At 42.5% G+C, this 12,018-nt stretch overlaps 1 protein-coding gene across 1 annotated transcript in view; it reads left to right on the forward strand.

The window, feature by feature from the left end:
* ZP2 (zona pellucida glycoprotein 2) overlaps positions 1–11,696 on the forward strand; it is a 27,673-nt gene extending 15,977 nt beyond the window's left edge. The window contains exons 2-18 of the mRNA XM_069984914.1: positions 1,217–1,278; positions 2,973–3,059; positions 3,163–3,248; positions 3,805–3,939; positions 4,182–4,220; positions 4,820–4,990; positions 5,054–5,153; positions 5,298–5,479; positions 5,580–5,679; positions 5,754–5,929; positions 7,323–7,414; positions 9,383–9,510; positions 9,585–9,774; positions 10,168–10,303; positions 10,581–10,674; positions 11,412–11,501; positions 11,581–11,696. Coding sequence (XP_069841015.1) covers positions 1,266–1,278; positions 2,973–3,059; positions 3,163–3,248; positions 3,805–3,939; positions 4,182–4,220; positions 4,820–4,990; positions 5,054–5,153; positions 5,298–5,479; positions 5,580–5,679; positions 5,754–5,929; positions 7,323–7,414; positions 9,383–9,510; positions 9,585–9,774; positions 10,168–10,303; positions 10,581–10,674; positions 11,412–11,501; positions 11,581–11,696 — 1,935 coding nt within the window. The 5' untranslated portion in view covers positions 1,217–1,265. The remainder of the gene's footprint in view (positions 1–1,216; positions 1,279–2,972; positions 3,060–3,162; positions 3,249–3,804; positions 3,940–4,181; positions 4,221–4,819; positions 4,991–5,053; positions 5,154–5,297; positions 5,480–5,579; positions 5,680–5,753; positions 5,930–7,322; positions 7,415–9,382; positions 9,511–9,584; positions 9,775–10,167; positions 10,304–10,580; positions 10,675–11,411; positions 11,502–11,580) is intronic.
* The last annotated feature ends 322 nt before the right edge of the window (positions 11,697–12,018 follow it).

The raw sequence follows: 12,018 nt of genomic DNA on the forward strand, positions 1-12,018 counted from the left end.
ACTTCTATTAAAAAATCTCAAGCCTTCCAGTACTTATCAGCTGCTGTATGCCCAGCAGGAAGTGGTATTATTTCCAGTCTGGAGAGCAGGAGAGGTTTTCTATGGGGATTTGCTCCTTCTCTGGACAGTTCCTGACATGGACAAAGGAGGCAACAGAGAGCACTGTGTCAGACAGGTAAGAAAACACCACTTCCTGCTGGACACACAGCAGCTAAGTACTGGAAGGCTTGAGATTTTTTAATAGAAGTAAATTACAAATCTCTGGCACTTCATGGCAGCAGTTGATTTGAAAGAGAATTTTTTTTTTTTTTTTGGTGCACTATCCCTTGAAAGCTGAGCTGTGATTGGTTGCTGTGGGCAGTTTACAGCAGTGTATGTTTTTTTTCCCTTTGATAAATCTCCCCCTATGGCCTTATAACTGATATACTGATGACTTTTGGGTGCGGTATAGTAAACTGTGTGAAGGAGCAATGGGGTAGCTTCTCATAGCATCAAGGCTGCGGTTTTAATTCTGAAAAAGGCATCTGATAAAGGAGGCTGGGACCTGGCTGCTAAAGGCAACTGCACTGCTTCTCCTCTGCAACTGTTTACTAGGAGCTGAATTACATGGCCTGATATTTAGGAGTGCTGACCTGTCAGTGCTCGCTCACTCCTTGATCCCTGCTTGGTGTCTGTGTGATGGACTCTGCCTGGACCATTGATGGGTGGCCCATAGGAGAGAGTGGCAGTCTGCTGCTGCTTCTGTTACACAGGGCGTTGGCCTACAGACCGTCACCATCATTGTCAGGATTTTAGTTCATGTGTAGAGATGAGCAAACCGGGTTCGAGTTGATCCCAACCCGAACGTTCGGTATTTGATTAGCTGGGGCTGCTGAACTTGGATAAAGCTCTAAGGTTGTCTGGAAAACATGGATACAGCCAATGACTATATCCATGTTTTCCACATAGCCTTAGGGCTTTATCCAAGTTCAGCAGCCACCGCTAATCAAATGCCGAAAGTTCGGGTACGGATCGACTCAAGGTTCGCTCATCTCTAGTCATGTGTTAAATCAGTGATCAGCTGACATTGTGTGTGTTGGCTGATGGTTGATTTAAAATGTGACCTATTACACCAAATGGTTATTGGCCAAGTATGGCTGTTTTGTGTAAATCGTACATTAACTCACCCATTTGACTCTTAAGCTTTAGTTGTATTTTTTTATTTATTTTTTTAAAGGTTTTTACTGGTATGTTTTCTGTTGGCCTGGTGTGACGGGGCACAGCTGATGGGTTTCCTGGGTAAGTAGTGGTCTGTTCTGAGCTCTTTGCATTGTTGCATGACTGCTGCACAGTATGGAGGAGGGCTGACAGAAACCATACGCATGTAGACAGGGATGGATTATGGTTGCTGGAGACCCCACAAGTCTATAATGTAGCCATTGCAGATACCACCTGGGATAGATAAATCACTATTAGGGTAGCTTCACACACACTTTATTGCAGCGGTTTTTCTGCTGCAGATCCACAGCTGATTTGATCTACGGTAAATAACTGAACACTGCATCAAATCTGCTGCAGACCCGGTGTGTGTGAAGGCACCCTTAGGGTAGAAACACATACTGTATCTGCAGTGGAATCCGCTGCGCATACCTTTCTTATATTTCACTGTGATTCCATACTCGCAGCAGGATTGTCATCACACTGCGAGTATATTAATGCCAACCCCTTACCCCCCACCACTGGGAACATACTTTACCTGATCCACACTCCGGCTACATCTGAGGCTCCCAGCTCTGTAAGTCCCACTCAGCCAAACGGTGCACGGCCCCGCCGCAGTCACTGATTGGCTGGGTAAGACCTTCAATTTGTGGACTATTAACAATGATTTTAGAGTTGCATCAAAACATGCAATCAATGACATATGAACACATTTTTTAGTGGTTTGTTAGTGACTGTACCACCAGGCCCAGGCTGAAGCACTGGAGGTGGGCCGACCCACCCTTAGTGGGAGGAAACCCTAGCCCCTCTATGATGTGACTCCATTGGAATCAATGGAACCCTGTCATGAAGGGGCTGGAGTTTCTTCCCACTAAGGGTGGGTCGACCCACCTCCAGTGCTTCAGCCTGGGCCTGGTGGTACAGTCACTTTAAATTTGAACAATAGAACTATTTTTTTGTGTGTGATAATAAATCTGTGCAATAGGGCGCCAAAGCTATAGTATCTTGCAACCAGGAGTGGATTGAAAACACAGGTTATATTTACACACTTGAAATTCACTGGATGGCCGCCATTCAATGGCAAATTACAGTTATTTAAAGAAGGAAACTTTAAAATAGTTGCTTGGCTTTAAATGGCGTTGATCTGCTTAATTTCAACACTGTGTGAACATAGTCTTTCTGTGTTTTTAATCCACTCCTGGTTTTGGTTACAAAATACTGAGCAAAAATACTGTGTGGGAACATAGCCTAAAGGTGCGTTTACACGAAACGATAATTGTCCCGATTGTACGATTAACGATTTTTTTTTCATAATGATCAGCGTTTAGATGGAACGATATATTGTACAGAAAATTCGCTTTGCGATCGTTTCGCGATTGCTTAAGCCTATCTCACGCATTGGTTAAATCGGCGAATGACTGTTTACACGGAACGACGATTTGAGAACATGTTGAAAGATCAAAATGAACGATTTCTCGTTCGTCATTTGATCGTTTGCTGCGTTTAAACGTACGATTATCGTTTGAATTTGATCGTTATAGCGCAAATTTGCACGATAATCATTACGTGTAAACGCACCATTACATTGTAATATAACTTCAATAAAAAAACTACATTACTTTTAATCATTCAAAGCAATATAACTTTATTAAAGCAATGTATTAGCAAAATTTATTTTGGAGGGGAACCCCAGAGTTCCCTCTTTAATACAACTAATACAAATGGATACTCTACTTTAATGCAGTATTTCATATAACTCAAGTGCCTTATTCTAGATTCCACAACCTGCCTAGACAGTGGGCTCCAAATAGAGAAACCTAAGGGTATTCCTCAGAGTGTATGGCAGACTCTTCATGTTGTGGGTAAGTAGTTGTACATGCGTTATAGCTGTTAATCAGTAACTAGATAAGAGTTTTTTTGTTTTTTGCACTGTGCTATGATCTAAATTTTTTTTTTTCTGAAAAGATTCTTCTGGGCTAGAGGTGGATGAATGTCAGATCACTCCTGATGGCAACTTGCTGACTATTCCTGAGAGATGTGTAAGCCATGAGGTTGGTACTACTACAATATACCTAAGCACAATATACCTAAGCACATAAAGTAACATTATAGGTATCAGGATCTTGTAGATATGGTTAAAAAATGCAAAAACTCCAATTGACGTTATGTGGTATTTTTTATTTATCCAGGACAAAGGGAAAGCATGGTTCTATATGGACTCTTGCTAAAATCAATGTGGGGGAAGTTGGTGCTGGGAAACCATGTCAAAGGGGGTTATCCAGCACTACAAAAATATGGCCACTTTTCCCCTCTCGTCTCAAGTTCAGGTGTGGTTTGCAATTAAGCTCTATTTACTTCAATGGAACTGAGTTTGAAACCGCACCCAATCTGGAGACGAGAGGGGGGAAAAGTGGCAATGTTTTTGTAGCGCCGGATAACCCCTTTAATGTGCGCATCAAATCCCACACTAAACTTACTTTGGGTAGTGACTGTTCAAAGCACCATGAGTTTTGTCCTTGGGTGCGGTTTTGTAGCTCTCTTCACCCCAAAAAAGTAGCTGTGATTTTTCTAATCCTTGATAACCACAGCCTTTGCATTACCTTTCAGACTGGAAAACGTGTTGCTCACATATCCTATAATTCCATGGAGGATAACGCTGTATACCGAATATCTTGTGACAAGGAACAGGCTGACCAGCCAAACAACAGACCACGTATAGACTGTAACCAGCAATACATGAAGGTAAACTGATTAACACTGGGTATAGAAACCCTTGATGTCAGTATTGGGTGGGCAAACTAATGCAGTCATGTTTCCTGTAACGAGCAGAACTCTGCTATTGCCCTATTACTGTAGTATTTGACCTTTAGAGGAGCACAGCACATGGGCAACATGGTACCTGGAGCCCCAAATTAAATTATGTTGGAAGCTATTCTATGAAGACCTATGTGGACTTAAGTGTGTTTTTTGTTTTTTACATCTAGGTAACCATCCCGAGGAAAATGCCTGGCTTTGCTGATGAGGTAAGGTTTATGGATGTAAATGGAACATGAACTTTCTTGTCACATGGCCAGTTGTACTGTCTAATGCATCCATTCCCCTTGGATTGAGGATTAGCCAGGTACTTTCTCAAACAAAATCTGCCATCTGCCCAAAGAATTGACATGTCGGCAGAGCTATACTTTGTTCTGGGGATGTGAAGATGGTTCCACACAGGTAGACACTGGCCAAATGGGGCTGTCTATGGAAGCAAAGGGCACCGATTAGCGCTAACTTGCAGTGCCTTTACACAGCATAACTAGTCAAGCTGCCAGGACACACAAACTATCCTTGTATTGTTCTTGCGGCCTTTTAAATACATTACTGACCTCACATCACTGTGTAAACCAATAAACAATGATATGGGCCTGCTCAAAAAAATGGTCTGCTGAGTGGGCATTTTCCATCTCTTTGGCTGATTACTAAAAACACTAATTTTGCTGATAATGTTCCTTGCAGATTGTCCCATGTATAGGGTCCTTGGTCTAACAATAGACCTGCATTTCCCCATCTTGATCTAAAAACTTGCCTATGGTTTATTCCACTACTTTAAGATGTTAGTCAACTTATTGTGTTTCTATAGATGGCCGTTGCATCACCTCCTGTATCCTCATGGACCATTGAAATTAATAATGGCACGCTTGTAAAATTGGACTTTACTACAGCTAACAGGCATGGATACACTCTGACCAATAATGATGATGACCTGCTGATCTATGCTACCTTTAATGCCTTTGGAATAAAAGAATACACTGTAAGTCTAGTCTTTTGTGCTTTGTTGGACCATGAATATGTATTCTGAATGCTCAATCTTTAGTCTCTAGGCCAGAGGTTCTTTATTGGAAACCTCAAACTGATTCAGGAGCGCGACGAAAACCCAAGGATAACCATTGATGTGCAAATGATCTGTGCACCAGGTAAGCTGTCTACACTACTTGTATTGGGTGACCTGCCATATGTATGCACCCATTATATTTGCAGGGGTACTAGCTTTGACTCCATAATACTGTACAGGTCTGAGTTCAGGAAGTGCTAAACAAAATGAACCACTTTTATCCTAGGACCTCCTGCATGTAATAAAACACACATGACTCTCTCCTTTCCTCCGGAGTCCGGTTCTCTCCAAGAAATCTACATTGACAATGAAGAAGTTCCGTTGATTAAATCTTCACTTGAAAAACAAGGAATGACCCTGGACACTGGAGATGGTACACAGCTGAGCATTGCACTAGATAAACTGAAGGTATCAAAATACAAAACTGTTCTGTATAATGGAACACGTTCAATGCAATGCTAAAATTATGTTTTATCTAAACATTATCTTTAATTTTTCTTTTCTGCAGAATGATTCATATTCTTTGCCAAATCTTAAACTGGTCTTTAATGTGAATGGACATATGGTACCAATGACACTTAACCCTACGTGTATCAGCTTTAGTCCTGGTAACTTTATTTATATTTATTTATTTTTATTGCTCTAGAACTAGACTAGTGGCTGAAGCCTTTATTTTGTCCAGGTTCAGCCTCATGTACAGATGGCAACATGCTCATTGAAGTCTTTGCAAATAACACCAAACCTGACTTGGATTTGACAACTGTCACTGTAAGAGATCGGACATGCCAGCCAGAAGCTGTAACCCCCACCAAAATCTTTTTCAAGTTTCCTTTAAACCGCTGTGGAACCACAACAAGAGTAAGTAGTGTAATCTAATAACTGCTCATACAACAATGTCTTCCTAATACGAAGTCCATCTTACCCTCACTAAAAGGTAATCTATTATGATTACCTTCATCTCTATTACAGAAGCCTTGGCATAACAAACATAACAAACCTGTTCTTGCCTCGCCACACTCCACCAGTGTCATCCTGCAGTGTCTACAGGTCCCCCGCTGCTGCCACTCGAGGTGAACCCTACAGCAACTCTGGCAGTGTTTCTGTACAGTCATCAGTGACTGGCTAAGCAGGCCAAGACAAGGTTCTCTGAAGTGGCAGCAGTCAGTGGGGGACCAGAGATTCTGCAGCAGGGCACCAGGGGAGTGTGGTGAGGAAAGAAGTTTGTAATGCTTTATTGTTGGAGTAACCCTTAAAGAGTAACTATAAAATATTTTGACCTTTCAGTTTTAGTTAGCTTAGGGCATGATAACAATTTTTGCAATATACATTAATAACCTAAAATGAACAGTTTTTTTTTTTCTTTACATAAGGCTGATTATGCCCTTACAGCTCTGTCTGGCTCTGACTTATTTCTGCTATCCTGCTGGACATGCCCCCTCCCTCCAGATCTTACTTAGATGAACTTAGAGTACAGACTCTGACAGCAGCATCAGATAACAGCCCTGACAGACATAAACCTCCCCCCCCCCCCTCCCCCCTCCTCCTAGCAGCACGTTCTCCCCCCTCCCCTCAGAGGTGACTAAGCAGAGCTGAGGGTGTTGTGTGTAAGTAGCAGCGCAGGGGAAGAGCTGGATGGAGGGACAAGTGTATCCAGTGCCACCATGACTCCAATGTACTGCATGAGGGAGAGTGGGTGAGTCACTGAGGGGAGGACTACAAGTCCCAGCACAACACAGCTGTAGTCCTTCCATAGTACATATAACATTCACTATCAGATGTCTGCAGCAGGTGCCCCCACCTCCATGGCTGACATTATCCTACAGTGTAATGAGAGCAGATGACTGTATCTAATCCCACTGTGTGTGATACCATCGGCTGGTGCTTTGTATCTAATCTTACATTGTGATACTGTATGCTGGGGCTGTATCTAATCCTGCTATGTGTGATACATCTGCTATGGTGCTGCTCAGTGAATGGAGGGACCCAGCCAGGGAGATGAGGGATAGGCCACGCCCACTTTCTCTCAGCCAGAAGAAAAATTCACTTATTCTTCTGAGCCAAACAACTGGGGATATCTCAGCGAGCGTACATGCTATTAACACAGTTTAGGGCTCTTTTTAAAGGGTAACGTGGGCTTTTCATTTGAGAAATTTCATTTTTTTTGCCTACTGAAATTAGTTATGCTTTAAAGATGACATTTTCTTCACTGTAAAATGGATAGTCAGTAAGCGTGCATATTGTCTCTCCTCAGTATGTAAATGGAAAGCTTCGCTATGAAAATGAAATCAGTGCTCTCTGGAAGAATCTACAACCAAGGAGTATATCGAGAGACAGTGAACTAAGGTAATCGGTAGATGATGGCAAATTCTACTTGAAAATGTCTCTGCCAATGATGTTGGTCGACCCTGACTATCAAATGGCTGCTTCTGCTCAGGGCTTCAGGAGGCTTTTGCCATTCCAGTATGGTTGGACATAGCCTTGCCTCCAGTTATATGGCTTCAGCCCCAGTATTTTCAGAGTGTTTCAAACAACATTTTAAAGTTTCTGTTTAATGTTGAAAAAGGCATTTGATCCAGATGGTGTCCACCCTAAGATCTGTGATTGCTGCCCCCCTGACAGATCATAGAACAATCCCTCCTAACAGAAGATGTCTCTGATTGGAGAACGGCCAACGTTTATACCCATCCATAAGAGGGGTAGTAGAGAAGAGCCCAGTAACTACAGGCTGGTGAGCTTAACATCTGTAGTAGTAATGGATGTAGTAGGTGGATCACCTAAAAATCAACAACTTGGTGGATTCAATCCAGCATGGCTTTACTGAGAACCAATCATGTCGGACTAATCTCACTGATTTCTTTGATTATGTCAAAGTGCTGGATGAAGGTGGTGCTGTGGGTATCGCCTACATGGACTCTCATACAATACCCTATAAAGAGAGTAAAGAGAAGTTGGGGAAATGGCAAAACAATCTTAGTTGTTAATGGTGTATATTCTGAGCAGAGACTGGTTAGTGGTGTGCCTTAAGGATCGGTTCTGGGTCCTATTCTTTTAAGTAACATAATAGAAGGTTTGATGGGTAAGGTTTTTTTTTTTTTTTTGCTGATGACACAAATGTGCAATAGGACTGATATTCCTTGAGTTGTCAGTAATATAGAACATGAGTTGGCTTTACTAAATGTGGTCCAAACAATGAAAACTGCAGTTCAATGTTTTCAAATGTAAAATATTGCACTTGGGGAGGAGGAATCTTGAGTATCATATCATCAGTTCTGTGTTGGCAAAGACTTCAGAAGAGAAGGATTTAGGGGTAGTGATTTCTGACAGCCTTAAAATGAATCATCAGTGCAACCAGGCGGTGGGGAAAGCAAACTGTATGCTGGGCTGTATAGCTAGAGGTATAACCAGTAGGAAGAGGGAGATTATTCCAGATGTGATCTCATTAGAGCTCTATACAGTGGGATCATATTGTGTCCAGTTCTGGCGAACTCTTACAAAAGGATATTGATTGAAATAGAACAGGCCTAAAGATGGTCTTCAAAAATGAGGGTGTGAGGCATAAAACCAGGAAAGTCTCGAGGAATTGAATTTATACTCTATACTCTAGGGCATGGGGCCACATGACAAATTGAAATATACTTCTGGTGTGGAGAGTGATGAGGCATGAGTGTTTTCCAACCTTTCCACCTCGGCACGGCTACCAAATGTTCTACAAAAAACTTCATTCGGTGACAGGTCTGAGGTGTCACTTTTTGCCCTCTTCCTGTCCATCCAGCCCAGACCACCAGGACTACTTGCAGCTGCTATTTATATCTTCAGAACTTGCCAGACAAACAACTTGGGCTCTGCACTTTTCCCCATACTCTACTTTTCCAGGAATGCAGCAGGTACCTCCATCTTCTGGCCTCCAGCCTGTCTGTTGTGGGGACAGAGCCTTCAACAGGCGCAATGACCTATTGCGCCCCCTGGAGGGAACACGTCCCAGCTGTCTTTAGGCTGCGGGCACTAAGCCTATGAAAATGAATAAAGGAGCAGAATGCTGACAAGTCCTGCTGCTCTATTCTCCTAGTGTTCAGCCTGCTCACCCTGCAGTGAGTGGGCTGAACACTACAGCGGCAGGGATGAGTGGGCTGAACACTACAGCGGCAGGGCATCCCTATAAGCTGTGCAGCTTCTATGGATGCTGAAAGGGGGCCAGGCATAGTAGGTCAGAAGGCCGCACAGGTCTGGCCTAAAGGAGAGGGGGGACATAATAAACCTTTATGTTAAAGATTCTTCTGTTGCTATGAATAAAGGCTAATGTATTTTTCACAGGGAGACGGTCTGGTGTTACATTAATGGCTCTGATTCTAAAACTATCAACCCGGGTGTGGTCACCCTACCACCACCAGCTTCTGCCAGGCACAATGGCTCCATCGTATTCGTAATGAATATCTACCCAGGTACAACACTGAATAATGTGTATCTTTTGATCGTATGCAAAAAGTACACCGTAACACTGTTCTTCTTTTTAAAGACTTATCTTACCAGATGCACTACAGTGATGATCAATATCCAATTGTGAAGACCTTGCGGGAGCCAATCTTCCTAGAAGTGCAGGTTCTGAATCGCAATGATCCAAACATTGAGCTGGTTCTAGATGACTGCTGGGCGACAATGTCTCAAGACCCAAATGCTTCACCACAGTGGAATGTTGTAGTTGATGGGTAGGTATTGGCCGAGCCTGGAGACTGGATAAGTCGAGGCCTCATACGCACCAGTATTTGGGTCAGTATCTGTAAGCCAACACTAGAAGAGTAAGACTTTCTTGCAGTCCTAGTTTTGGTTGCTATACTGCAATGTGAGTATGTTCTCATATAAAGTATAAGCTTTGAATGGTTGTTGCCCTGGACTGCACCTTTGGATAAGGAAACCAATCTGTGCCTCAATGTACTTGCATTGTTTCACCCTTACATATGCAGTTGTAACCGAACCCTCACTTACTGAACCAGGGTTCTTGAGCTTCTGCTTGGCTATATGGATTTGCCCTATGGAAATGTCATTTACAGTTACTCCTACACTTGTGCATGCATATTACTGATTTTTATATTTTCCCGTAGCTGCCAAGAAAGTCAGGATAACTATCTCACGGTCTTTCATCCTGTTAATGGTAATGTGCCTCAAGCTACTCACCGCAAGTGGTTTGAAGTGAAGGCTTTTGCCTTCATGCAAGGTGGTGAACTATCAACTAACTTGGTAAGTATCTTATTCTAAATACTAGTCACAGGTAGTGATGAGTGAACATTCATATGGTCGTGTTCATGTTCAAAACTCCCTAAGACTCTATCCAACTTCTGCATGCTGAACATTTTGGTTTCAGACTAACGTGAACATTTGGCAGGTTCACTCATCACTAGTCATCAGCTTGAGACTACCTGTGGTTTAAATAATGACGGATTGAGCACTGCAGCCTATAGGCCGCCATGAGAAAATCCATAATGTGTCCTCTTGTCAATCTGGTTCCTGCTTCTAGGTCTACTTTCACTGCAGTGCCATTATATGTGACATCAACTCCCCAGACTCTCCTCTCTGTAAGAAGACCTGTCTCCAACCCAGGTCAAAAAGGGGTGAGTGTGCAGGATATGGAAGGGACAAATAATTTTTTTTTTTTTGGAGGGTAAGGGGCTGTATACCTTTTTGTCAATTATGCGGTAGGGTCTTCTTAAGTACTTTGCCTAACATCTGACAGATGTCATGGTGACATCTGAGGAGCCTTCGGGAGTAGAGGTGGCCATATGCAGAATACAGTACCAAGCTAGGAAGCTGACTGCATGGTATTGGATTCAGCCTTGAGCGCCATTAATTGCTGAGTTGACAGCCAGGCTGACATTAAGGGTACAAACACACAGCATACACGCTGCATATTTACTGCTGCGATACGCAGCCGATACGCAGCAGATTAGATCTAAATAACTGAACATAGTATCAAATCTGCTTGCGTATCTGCTGTGTGTGTGTTTGTACCCTTAGCTGGAAAAAGGTGTCTACACAGAATAATATACACAGTATATTTCAGTCAGTATTGTGGTCCTCGTATTGCAACCTCAACCAGGACGGGATTAAAAACACAGGCTCTACACGCCACTCAATTTCAACAGTGTGTGAACAGTCATAATACGTTTTATCCTCCACCTCTCATGTAGTGAAGTGCCTTAATGTTATGATTGTTTGTTGGTGGGTTGTAACTTTGTTATGGGGGGCGGGGAACTAATAAACTTAAGTTGTAATGTCTTTAAGGGGGGTCCAAGGTTAAAAGAAAAAAAAAAGTATGAAGTTTCTAATTGTGAACAATGTCTCCTTCCAGATGAATTGTTTCTGCACAGACACTCTAACTTGGCTAGTCTTCCTGGTCCAGTCTTGTTCTTGGATTCAGAACCCTCCATGAGTCTTGAAGGTAAAATCTTATCCTAAATTGTGACTCAGTCATTAAACAAGAACCTGTAGTAATGTGTGGGTTTTTCTTCCCCCTCTAGGTGAGCGTGATGTTATGAAGCAAGTCACTATTGGAGTCCTGCCTGCCTTTGCTCTGGTCGCTGTGATGGTCTTGGTAGCAGTGTTGATCACTTTCAAACAGAAATCAAAACTTTAATTTTAAAGCCCATTTTTGTAATTAAAATTGTAACCAGACGACTCCTATGTGTGACTTTATATGTCTAGGTAAAAAAAATTACTAAACATGCTACAGTTTACTAAAGGTATGAGGTTTAATGCCTAAGCACTTGCCTAAGAACTTTGCTTAATACCGTAGTCAAAACACGAGTTCATGATCATTGAAAGCTCACTTGTGCACGTGTGGCTATTTGAGGCTGGCTTTGACAATGGTGCTTTTACAGTCATACTGCTGCTTGCATTAAAGGGTTTCTGGCAACAAAACTTCCTTTCTGTCCCTAAATCTTTTGTTCTGAAGCAAA

This window comes from Dendropsophus ebraccatus, chromosome 9 (assembly GCF_027789765.1).
Source record: "Dendropsophus ebraccatus isolate aDenEbr1 chromosome 9, aDenEbr1.pat, whole genome shotgun sequence".
NCBI lineage: Eukaryota > Metazoa > Chordata > Amphibia > Anura > Hylidae > Dendropsophus > Dendropsophus ebraccatus.